The sequence below is a fragment of the Crocodylus porosus genome, unplaced genomic scaffold, assembly GCF_001723895.1.
Source record: "Crocodylus porosus isolate Cpor-Errol unplaced genomic scaffold, CroPor_comp1, whole genome shotgun sequence".
NCBI lineage: Eukaryota > Metazoa > Chordata > Crocodylia > Crocodylidae > Crocodylus > Crocodylus porosus.
This window is the reverse complement of record NW_017728906.1, coordinates 42898256-42911044: the sequence shown is the minus strand read 5'-3', so window position 1 is coordinate 42911044 and position 12789 is coordinate 42898256. Positions and strand designations below refer to the sequence as shown.

The 12789-nt window shown below is 42.7% G+C and overlaps 1 protein-coding gene across 2 annotated transcripts in view; it reads right to left on the bottom strand.

The window, feature by feature from the left end:
- Positions 1 to 6070: 6070 nt before the first annotated feature.
- The window catches only part of SLC37A1 (solute carrier family 37 member 1), a 47510-nt gene continuing 40791 nt past the window's right edge, over positions 6071 to 12789 (bottom strand). For both annotated transcript variants that reach the window (XM_019528990.1, XM_019528991.1), the window contains 3 exons: positions 12291 to 12388; positions 9797 to 9849; positions 6071 to 9230 (listed from right to left, as the gene is read on the bottom strand). In XM_019528990.1, coding sequence (XP_019384535.1) covers positions 9215 to 9230; positions 9797 to 9849; positions 12291 to 12388 — 167 coding nt within the window. In that variant the 3' untranslated portion in view covers positions 6071 to 9214. The remainder of the gene's footprint in view (positions 9231 to 9796; positions 9850 to 12290; positions 12389 to 12789) is intronic.

The window sequence follows — 12789 nt, the reverse complement described above, 5'->3', positions numbered from 1 at the left end:
GAAGATTTTTATTTTCCTCTGAACTGGAAATTAGTCACAATAAAGGAAATGAGGAGAAAATGCAAAATCTTTTATAGCAAGGTACAAGAACAATTTCTCTGGAAGAAAAACCCATCATGTAATAAACCTTGGACACTGAAGCCTGAAGTATAACAGAGCCTAAATCACTGACTTAAGCCAGTGTGGCAGGACTTTTAACTCAGTCTGATAGGAAAGTTTAGGTGAGATTTTCAAAACCACTCAGGGTATGAGATGCATAATTGAAATTATTGGGAGCTGCATTCCTACATGATTCAGCAGCTTTGAAAATCTTGGCCATTCCTACCTGATCACCAAGAATTCAAGAGACCTGCATTTCAGTTCAACAAAAAAACAAAACAAAACAAAAAAACCTGGAGAGGGAGGGAGAGGGAGAGAGCGCGCGAGAGGGAGAGAACGCAAACAAGGGCAAAAACAATTTTCCCAAAGTGAAAAGTAGTAACTCTGAGGTAGGCCAATCATAACTTATACGTTTTAAGACCAGAAGAGATTATTAAATTATCCAGTTTAATTTCCTTACAATACAGCCCATAAAATCTCAACTGGACCCCTATGGAGACTACATACTTGTTTTGACTAACAGCAATTTTAATTGGTCCTAGGTGCAAAAATTATCCAACAACTCTAAGCATCTTTGACACTAGGTACGTCCAGCTTTGAATAGTATCTCTAATATAAATAATTCCGTACTTTAACCATTGCACAAACCTATACTTGGTGACAAAATTAATTCTTGAGTTTAAATACATTAAAGCAGTAGTGTTCAACTGTTTCTGCCCCATGGGACAGATGGGCAGTGCCTGGTCCATCCACAGGTTGGATCCGGCCAGTGGGCTCAACCCAACATGTGGGCCTGGTGTAGTGCGGCCAAATAAGACCAAACAGAGAGGGGCGGGGTTATGGGGTGGGATAGGGTTGTGGCCCAGCCCCAACCTGGCTGTGCAGGGGGAAGGGGACATGGCTCAATCCCGATATGGCTGTGCAGGACTTGTGAATTTGGTGGCAGAGAAAAGGTGGCAGTATTAATTGCTACTGCTCCCCCAGCACCAAACTTCTGACCCATGGGGAGCCCTGTGGGCTGAGGGTTGAACACTCCTGCATTCAAGAATAACCAAGTAGCCTGAGCTAGCATGACATAAGCATAAATATAAATAGAACTCCCCCTCCCCCTTTTTGCATCTTTCAATGCATGTGTACCTCCTTACCTCGGCGGCAAAGGCAACAGCTGCGGAGGAGGCAGCGGCAGGGGCAGAAACAGCTGATTCCCCCTAAGGTAAGCGGGGCAGAGGCCCTCCAGAGCCCTCTTAGCTCGCCCAACAGGGAGCCGAGCTCCCGAGCCACGCATGGGCAGTGCGCGCAAACAGGCACACTCTGTAAGGGCGCGCCAGTGTTTGCACAAAGCAGGCGCGAGGTAGCTGCCAAAAGTGGCACCTCCAGCGAGCATAAGCAGTAGGCATATCTCTGCAGACATGGTGCAGATGCAGAGCACAGCTGCCAGGGGCCCCACCCTGGTGCTGCCACCTGCCATGGGCTCTTCTGAGGCCTCCACCCAGACAGAGCTCATGGCGGGGTTGGTGGCCCCTTGCTCCCCTGTCTGTCCTTCCTGTGCACGACTTGGGGCCCTGGAGGAGCAGGTAAGGGAGCTCCAGGCTGTGGTGAGCAGGCTGAGGGGGATCAGGGAGGCAGAGGATGAAATTGATGCCTATCTCTGTTCTTCTCTGCAGGCCCGGTCGCCCACTGTACAGCTCCCACAGGAGACGCATCCAACGCAGGAGTGGCAGAAGGTGTCCAAATCCAGAGCTGCTAGGCCTAGAGTGGTGGAAGCTCCCCAGGTCCACCTGGGGAACAGGTTCGACGCCCTAGCAGCTGTGATAGAGAAAGACAGAGAAATTGCCTCCGGCAGGGATGATGCCACTCCCCACATGACAAAGAACGGGCAGAGAGCGAACACCAGCAGGAAGAAACACCCAGTCCTCGTCAATGGAGACTCCATCCTACGAGGACTGGAAGGTCCCATCTGCTGGCCTGACCCCAGAGAGGTCTGCTTCATTCCTGGGGCTCGGGTTAGGGACATCACGGAGATGATCCCAGCCTACATCCGACCTGCAGACCAGTACCCCATGGTTGTCATCCACGGGGGATGAATGACACAGCCAGGGACAACCCTGACCGCATTATGAAGGATTTCAAGGCTCTGGGGGACAAGCTTAAGGAGATGGGGGCGCAGGTGGTATTCTATTTTCTTCCAGTGAGTAGGTGGGGACGGCGATACAAGGCCTGCATTGGCGAGTTCAACCGGTGCTTATGCAGTTGGTGCCGCCAGGCAGGCCTTGGGTTCCTAGATAATGACCTATGCTTTTGGGCAGGGGACTTGCTGGGGTGGGATGGGGTTCACCTCTCTCCTAAAGGCAAGCATGTCTTCCCTTCCAGGTTGGCTGATCTCAACTAGCCTCACCGGGGGAGGGGGCCACAGGAAGACAAGGAGACACCACCCGAGCAAGACAGGTGACAAATGCAAGGACTGCCCAGGTAAGAAACAGGGGTCCAGACAGTCTCCCAAATTGGGGGGTGGCACAATCAGCTAGGCAAGGCCTTAAATGCCTATATACCAATGCTCGAAGTATGGGGAATAAACAGGAGGAACACACCCTCAGAATAGCCAGTTCAGACCCAGACATAATAGTGCTTACAGAAACATGGTGGGATTCATCCCATGACTGGGCAGTTAGCATTAGGGGCTATAGGCTTTACAGGTGGGATAGAGAAGGAAGGAAAGGTGGGGGTGTGGCACTCTATGTCAAGGAGCACTACACATCCTCTGCCAGCAGAATGGGGTCAGACAAGGGGCAAGCTGAAGTGCTCTGGGGCAAGATGCAAAGGGGCCATGGGGAGAGGGATCTAATGGTGGGAGTCTACTACAGACCCCCAACCAAAGGGAAGCGCTGGACCGGGAATTTTGCCTTTTATGATCAGGACACAAAAGCATCAGATGCAGGTCTCACCTGCATAGCCTTTCTGGACTTCAGCAAGGCCTTTGACAATGTCTCCCACCTCATCCTCATTAAAAAACTAGGCGACTGTGGCATTGATGCCTACACAGTCAGATGGACTGCAGATTGGCTGAAGGGTCGCACTCAGAGGGTGGTGGTGGATGGGTCATATTTGACCTGGGGAGAAGTGGGCAGCGGAGTCCCCCAGGGCTCGGTCCTTGGGCCTGCGCTGTTCAATTTCTTCATCAGCGATTTGGACGACGGGGTGAAAAGCAACCTGTTTAAATTCGCTGATGATACCAAAATTTGGGGTGAGGTGAGCATGCTAGTAGGGAGGGAAAGACTGCAACAAGACCTGGATAGGTTACAGGGGTGGGCTAGCAAAAACAGGATGCGTTTCACTACTGACAAGTGCAGGGTGCTGCACAATTATAAGATAGGAAACTCCCTTCTTGAGAGCACGGAAGCAGAAGGGGATCTTGGAATCATTACTGACGCCAAGGTGAACATGGGCTGACAATGTGAGGTCACGGTTGGCAGGGCTACACGGACCTTGTCATGCATCCACAGGTGCATGTCTAGCAGGGACAAGGAGGTGATCCTCCCCCTCTATGCGACACTGGTCAGGCCGCAGCTGGAGTACTGCGTCCAGTTCTGGGTGCCGCACTTCAGGAGGGATGTGGACAACATTGAGAGGGTCCAGAGGAGGGCCACCCACATGATCCAGGGACAACAGGGCAGACCCTGCAATGAGAGACTATGGAACCTAAACCTGTTCAGCTTTCACAAGAGAAGGCTGAGGGGGGACCTGGTGACAGTCTATAAACTCACCAGGGGGGACCAGAAGGGTTTGGGAGAGACCTCGTTTCCCCTAGCGCTCCCTGGCATAACAAGGAATAATGGCCACAAGTTGTTGGAGAGCAGGTTTAGATTAGACATCCGCAAGAACTACTTCACATTTAGGGCAGCTAGGAGCTGGAACCAACTTCCAAGAGAAGTCGTGCTGGCTCCTACCCTGGGGGTATTTAAGAAGAGGTTTGATGCCTACCTGGCTGGAGTCATTTGAGCCCAGTTTTTCTCCTGCCCAGGCAGGGGGTCAGACTTGAAGATCTACAAGGTCCCTTCTGACCCGACTTCTATGATTCTACGATGATATGAAACATACACACATGGCACATGGAATAATCCAGAGTTGGAACAAGTCATTTTTGTGCCCTAGGCCTCAGTGGCAACCAGGGAAGCAGCAGTGGCTGCAGCAGCAGCAGCTGCCTTTTTTGTGCTCCTTCTAAGCCAGAGTGCAGGCTGGTTCCCCACTTGACCACTGCTAGTTACACTGCTGGAATAACTTTTACAAATGTAAAGAGAAATCCCATTGGAAATCTCTTGCTTGAGATGCAAGAAGAAATCTAGTGGGAAGTGTATCTTAAATTGCACAAATACCCCTTGCACACACTTGGAGACAAAAAGGATCTTCAAAATGGCCTTTCTTTACTATTTGAAGAAATACCCTTAAAAACTAAGCAACTGATGGGCTTCTAAAGAGGTAGGTGACAGCAGCACTGTATCTACCAAAATTTAAGAGGTTCATACTGAAAGAGGAATACATGGGCAGTGAAAAATGTAATGCTATTATTATATCCCTTTCAGATCTCATGATCTGATAAGAGAAGTCCAAGAGTTACTACTCCATTCTATTTTAATTTCATTTAGATGGCTATGGAAAAAACATTGCAATTAAAATATATTTACAGTAATTTGTCTACATAGGATGTGGGCTATAACATGGTACAGAAGTTGATGTTTTATTTCTGCAGTTATGCTCATCTTTGTGTTCTGCTGTTAAACTGAGAGCTTTATAACACATCTATGTGCATACCAATTCTGCAATTACTGTTCAATAGGAACATGAGCCATGGGGTGAGAAAAATCCCAGGGGCCAAAGGTTTTAATATAGCACTTCCAGGGTACTTCCAATTTTAAGTTGCATTTACAGTTATGTTTTTTTTTCCCAGCCTCTGCCTTCATCCACATTAGAATAATAAAGCATGATCTTGATGAGGAAACTTTCTCTGCTTTTCAATTGGGTTTGCTTGATAAGTATTTTGTTTGGCTCAAAATATTTGAAAAGCCCTGTCATGAAAAGCACTAGTATGACTGAAGCAATCTTAGCTGGTTGTGCTTTAGGATGGTAGGAAATGGGCACATTCATCTTTGCTTCTTATAACCAACATGGTTCGATCTGTGTCTGTGCAGAAGCTTTCTGTCTGTCACAGCTGCTATATGTCTGCAGAGAGATACTGTGTTGATGAATTAGCATTTTCTAATAAAAAATTACTTCATAAGAATATTCCCAACTAATTGCACCCGTGAAGATGAAGTAACTTCTGAGTGTTACAGATAGAGAGTGTATTTACTTACACCATTTGAAATGCAAGTGTACCATGGCAGGTGTTTATAGCTTTTGAAACTAGATGAGGACTTTAAGGGTTTTTTGTACACCAAAACAATTTGTTAATTTTTTATGGTGCATTTATCTCCTACACTTGTTTCTTAATAAAATGGCACCAGATACAAGTTTGTGTCTTTTTTTCTTCCTTCTATTTTCCTTAGAAGTGGTTAGATGCATGGAAAACTGTGTTCTGATGTAACTTTGCATAGCTTTTTCCTACTATTCTGATGTAACTTTACACCCCAATCTCTCCCTGGTAAGTTGCACTAAGACAACCAGTAGGTTCCCTCCCCGGCTCCTTTCCTGAGTGCCTCCTTCCACACAGGACAGAGAGGAAAGCATAACCTCTCCCACTGATATAGCCGATAGAGAACGGTGGTGTTCTAGGTTTCAAAGGGCAGGGGAATAACCATGTGCTCATTCAGGTGAGAAAGCCAGGTGTGCCTGGAAGACAGATAAGAGTTGTTTTTCCTAAATAAACTATTTCCACAACTGTCTCTAGAAAGACAGACCCTCTCCCCAAGAGGATGCCTATCCCACACATGCACGAGATGGACAGCTTTTTCAGGAACAGATTAGAGGCAGAAAAGAGTCAACATGTCCCCCTTTAATAAAGAATTCAGCTTTTATTCAACACAATGTAAAAAACATTTTAACTCCCAAATAATTAGCATTAACAAAATGACACATTTCACACTAAGATATGAACCCTATTTTGCCCATTGCAGTTTTGCATTCCAGTGTGCATTTGCCAGCTGATTTGCTTCATCAGGTGAAGGCGCATTGACACCTGATGGTACCAAAACACACTGTTTGATTAGCACTCAGGGATTTTTAGGGCTGGTTTTAGGAGAGAAGCAATTTCACTCTTGTACTGCATATTTGCAACAGCAAAATAAAAGAACATTGGTGCCTAGTGACCTGCCCTTCAGACAAGTTGGTTATGGAAGTTAGATCCACTAGTTCAATTTTCTGCAGTGCAAAGTGACTGTAATTGCAAAGTATGGACACAGATTTTAAAACTGGACGAAAGGTCCTCTGAAAAGTGAGAGCCTGATACTGCTGTTCTTAGGTAGGCAGAATTCCCATTGCAGACACAGCCCTTACAGATTGAGCAGCATTGAATTCCAGTGGCCAAAGCATTTTTTGTAGCCTGAAATTGAAATGATTACATTTCTAGCACTTTAAGAAACAAACATCAGTCATGTTTCAGCCATTTTATTATTCTGCACAACATTTTGACTGTTAAATATGCCAGCTATCATTTTAATCTGTCCTTCCCGATTTACAGATGTGGATTCCCTAACTCAACCCCAAATAAAAGTTGTAAGAAATTCTTAACATTCCACCTCTCAAGAAAACTGCACTTCATTTTTTAAAATGTGTGTCATCCTTCTAGAACATTAAACTCCTGAATCGAAAAGGACAGAGTGTTAGGTACAGACACCCAATTCCTCAGAGCAATCATGTTCATTAGTTCAAATCTAGGTCTTTATACTGCAAAGGCTTTTTAAAAAAATAAATAAAATCAGCTCCCAAGAAGAAAAACACCCCAAATTTGGAGTTCATTAAACATTGTTACAACAGTATATTTCTATTAATAAATACAATTAGAAACACCTAAGACAATAGCCTTAGCAATACAGCTTTAACAAACAACTTTGGAGATGCAGTGTCTAACAGTATAAAAGGTTGTGATAACCAGGACCCCAATCCTGTAAAGACTAAGGCAAATGCTTAATTTTATGCACTGAGACCCCCATTACAAAAAATCAGTGGTACTATTAGGCATGGTGTGTGTCAGGTTAAGCATTTCTATAAATCTTTGCAGGCCTGGTGGTGGTGTCTAGCATTCATCACACAAAGACTTTGGATGATGAATGCTAGAAAACTTTGTTTGACTGAAGCCTTTGGAGGTTCCTTATTGCAAGCAAACACTTTGATTCAGCAAAATAGTTAAGCACATGCTTAACTTTAAATATGTGCCAAGTTTCAGTTCAGTCAGTGGGATTTAAGCACCCGCTTATATACTTTGCTGAATCAAGGCCAAAATACAGAAACCCACACAATTGTTCTGTGTTCAAAAATGAGAAGGTCAAAGTTTGAACAATTCAGAACAACATCCCTCAAAGTACAAATATCAAGCTAAAACAACACAGAACCAGCAGTTGGTGGACAAAAAAAAGAGTGTATCAGTATGTTTTTGTAGGGTTATTTTAAGAAGTGGTATTTTGTCCACCAAGTCAAGTATATACAGTACTGTCTTGTTTTGCAAAGCTTAAAGCAAAACTCAGAACATTCAAAACATTATGGTTGCTTAAAAGTTTTAATAAATACATCTTTTAACAAACATAGAATGTGTCTATTTAACCATTGCATTCAATCTGTATCAATGCCTCCTTTACAGAAACTCTGTATTTTGTTGCATCTTAGTATGTTCCCTAGAAACATGTTCTCTCTCAGAAGGAGAGAAACTGTCAGATGAAAAAAAAAAAACCTGTATGTTAAGAAAACACAAACAACTGCACTTTCAGGATAACATGTGCCATGACATTTCCTTTGATACCACATCCCAGATTACTTTTACCATACACACACACGTGCAATACATGCAATGAACATGAACCACTGGCCTCTCTCTGAGCATGTTTTTGGTGCTCTGATTAAAGGCCTGATCCTGTACTAAGCTGTCTTCAGGAAGATCCTTATGTCTGCATGCACCCCACTAGTGGTGTGGTAGGTGCCTGCACTGAAATTGTTGTGAAGTCAGGGTCAAAGTCAGCCTATTTTTGTTCAACCCTCAAAAATTAATGCTAAAGCTTCCATTACCAGTGAGACAAGATATTATCCTTTGCTACCCCAGAGTGGCCTAGACAAGCAATAAAATAGCAAACATGTAGTTTGTCCACCCAGCTTATAATAGCATTATGAGACCCTTGTAGGAAATGCTGAGCTCTAATAAGCTTCTTTGCTAGTTGAGCCTTCTTTTCAGACAATCCCAATCGAGCAATAATATCTAGCCAGAGGTCAGTAGAGGCACCCAACTTAGTACTTAGGTGTAAGTTTCATTATGTCACACACAAAATAGCTGAATGTTGCCTTTGGGATCCTACTGTACAGGATTAAGTTAGTGATGAAGTTAAACCATAGCAATATGGTCTGGCTCTGGTATTATTCTGTTGAACAGTTTCAGAATATTGAATAGCAGTGAATTGTAGCCAGCTGGAAAATTCACATATAGTATTAGGATCTTGTCTCTTAAGAGATGACATGAAGGAAACTTTGATCACTGATGTTTTGTTAAAAATACTGGCAGAGTCCACTGCTGGAGTAGCTGAAGAGCTTATTTTCTTCACGCTCTGTTCTCAAATCTCCTTGTTTTTTGATCAAAAACGCAGTTTAAATGTTTAATTGAAATATCCTATCCAAATGAATCCAAAGGCACTTGGTATTTCTTTCTGGCTCAGTTAAGGCATACTTGTAGCAGCTTCCTAAAGCTTCTGTCTCTTTCTAGTTCATAAGACAGTCAACATGCTGAGGTATTGATGCATGTGCAAAAAAGAAAAAACTTCACCAGAAATTCAACTAGTGAATTTCTAAATTGTCTTCTGGCAAGAGTACAAAATCCTTCATGAAAACAATCTCTTAAATATTGAATAAGTTATTCTGAAAAGTCTTTGAGGGAGGAGTTCTGATCACTCGCACAGACCTTATTCCAAGTCCAAGATATCATTACTCAGTGTTCTTTAAACCTGTGAAAGCACAGCAAGCAAAACAGAAGAGCTTAATAACTTCCATATCCCGTATGCATTCTTTGTTATATACCTTTTCTATTCCATGCCTCATCTTCTTATAATTATGGAGGGAGGATTGCACCTTATTTTACTTACACAAGTGTAAAAGGAATTCAGTTCCACTGATTTAGTGGAATTTCTCCAAATGTACATTAGTTTAGACTCAGAATAACCCTTTTTACCCAGAGGTCTTGTGGAATGAAAAAGTATAATTTGCTACTATTAAAAACTCTCAAAGAACTTAGTCTACCAGCTCAAGGGTAAAAAACTGAGATGGGTACGTCTTTTGAAGAAAGCTGTCACGTGCCTTTTAGGAGTCTAATGTTCCCTGCTAGTTTTATAAAATCAATAGAGAAAAAAAATCATCATGATTAAAAAAAAGTAGTGGTGTTGCTATTTGGGGGTAAAAGGTAGGTTGGGACACATGAACATAAGGAATCCATTATTTCTGGAATAAGAGGGAAGCAAGCTAAAAATAAACATAGTAAAATATTTAATGATCATTAAACACCAGTAATACTTACAAGGTATGATCCATTCTACATCTGAGCTCCTTCCGTATAAGACGGACTAAGAACTGCATAAAAATAAACTCGCATTAAAACTCTGCCTAGATGCACCACGGAGTTATGTTTCAGTTTAAAATGCACACTGTCATTCTCTAACATTTACATTTAATATGTTATTGCAGTTTGCACAACTAAAAACCTCATTGTACTTATGGATAATTAGTATATCACTGGAAAATGATTTTGCACCATTAATGGCAAGGTGATGCATACAAGCCTGCTGGTACTGGTCAGTCTTAGAACCAACGGATACATTTCAAAACAGAACAGATTTACAAAAATCCTCCTTTTTGACAAAATTGGAAAATGAAAAAGCTAGCTGTAGTTTCCTGGCCACACACTATTTTTCTCCCCCATTCTCTCCTCTGCCTCTTCCCGACTTTCTCTGTGGCAAAATGAAAAAAAGAACTTCAGCAAACCAAACCACAAGGTAAGGAAAGAAAACAACAAAAACCTAACCCAAAGGTGGCAAAGCCTTTTTAATTAACATGTCAAACAACTTGTTGTTGTTCTTCTACACCTGGGATAAGAAATCCCTTGGAAATCCTCAGTGAAGTTCCCATTTGTAGCATGAATCATTTTAAAGTGCTAGTACGGTTCACAAAAAACCAGCAGAGGGAGTCCAAGACTTAAATTAAAATGGTAGTGTATCAACAGTGCTCCAAGATTCACATTTCTGGGCATGATTGAGCAAAACTGTTTGGTATGAGAATAGCTTGACTTGTATGACAATTTGCACAAGTAAAATTTCCAAGTACTTTGGTGTTTTCAGAACCAGGTCCTTTATAGTTTCTGCCTTCTGAACAGTGATTTGTATGCACAACATGGGCATGCACAGCCACGCTAAGAGCCAAATGCAAACTTTCATGATCTCTGGCTGTTAACCAGGTTACCTAGTTATAAGCATGTTTAAAAAAGTGACATCTGATTTACGAAGGTGTGGGCGGACATCAGCTGCCCAAGTGCTGCAGGGCTTTAATGGATTTTGAGGGTCTAACCTACTCATGGGACATTTGGAAAAAGAGTCACATCTTAACTACAAGGACTTGAAGAGCTTTACTGGCAAGAGGGAGAAAAAACAAACCAGTAAGTATGAGCAACAGGATTTATCAGGCTGACAGGGAAATTACCTAGTAGACAGGAGAAATTCCTGCAGCACCAGTAATGGCTCTGTAAACAACTTTTTATAGTGCTTTATAACACACACATTTACTTGACAAAGCATGGCAGTTAGGAAGCAGCAGTTTCATTCTGCCTTAGAAAGTCACACTTATCTCCTCCACCTGTCCATGGCATGGGACAGTTAAAAGGGAAGGCAAATCTTTCAGCGTACAATAAAAGTAGGTTTTAGGTCACAATAGAGTATTCATAGGAGCTCTTGTCAGTTATTAACTAGCATATCCATTTTATTGATTTGATCTCCAGAGGTCTCAGTGGGACAACTTTATAATGTGGATTAAGATAAAACAAACCTCAGGAGGAACCTGCATTTCCTTGGATGCCACTGAAGTCATTTAACTCTTCCAAGGTATCTGGTTCTGTCATTGAGCAGCTCAGACCGGAGGGGCCAGGCTGAATGGAGCATCTCACACTGCTGACCCCTAAGGGAATCCCTTCTATTGAGGATTCACAAAGGGTTAGTAAGTGAAAGTTCACTGGACCTCTGTGTAGTAGGTCAGCATTGTTGCTCCAGCACTCTGGCAGAGCAGGAAATGGAGTCATAAAGATAAAACACCTAGGAGCTTTGTGGCAAAACCTGAAACAGAATCTACAAGTCAAGTTCTGCAGATATAATATCACTGATTTCAATGGAACTACATGCCAGCAAGTCACTTGTTCCCAGATCTCGACACCTTGTTTTGTGCTTTACAGAATGGAAGGCAAAGAAAGAGAAATCAGAGCAGACCCTACTCCTCTGATTATCCCATCCACTACCTTTTTCTTAAGTCAAATAAGTGAAAGAAGTGCTGAAAGCAAGGCACAACTGGACAGTGTGTGGTTAGCTCCTGAGTTTCCTTACCCTGACAGTATGGATGCTGAGGCAATGCAGTAAACATTTGCTACTACTTCAGCAAATTGGCTTTGCTGCTTCAGTGTTAACTTGTAACAAAGTAAATCCAAAGAATTCTTCTCTAGACCAAACCGAGTGGTCCTCCCAGATTTATATGTGAATTTTTGCTTGCAATACTGTTCACTAAAACTCCTCTAAAGAGCTGTTATATACACACATCATCCAGAAACCAAGTGTACTAAAGACAAACTATGCTTCTTAATTAAAATTTAAGAGGATTCCGAAATTGTCATCTTTACGCCTCAGTTGTAAAAAATCCTCTGCATTTGAATGGAAACACAGTCCTCTGAAACGGATTCAGCAAATGGCATTAAATTGAGGAAATGAGCATTTTCATACAAATAGCTTGATACAAAAGTAACATAGACAGTGACTCACCAGTAAGGCACACGCATCTGCCACCATGAGCATGTAAAATACATTGTTCCAGCCAGAAGGAGAAATGAGACCAGCTAACAGAGGTCCTAGAGCAGCACCTGCAATACAGGATGGATATACTAGCTTGTTAAAATTGATGTGATATAAAAAAGTTACTACCAGATATTCTACATTTAGGTATTTTATTCATTTTCTGTCCTGGCTTCTCTAGAAAGCAAATCCCATATTGACATCTATTTGTAGGAGAATGCGTGAAGGGTAGATAAGTTATTATACAGTATGGCTTCATACTGTTCCTATGACAGCACAGCAAAAAACTGTCCCAAGACTTGAATAGCTGGCTAAGGTATACGGGTGCCTGCAGACATGTAGGGATGCTGCTCTGACGCACTATAATTACAACGCGTCAGAGCAGACTTAATTAATCGAGTCTGTTGGAGTGTGCTAATTAGTGTGGCTCCAACTGCCTCCAACAGCCTCCACGTCTTGTGTATTCAGC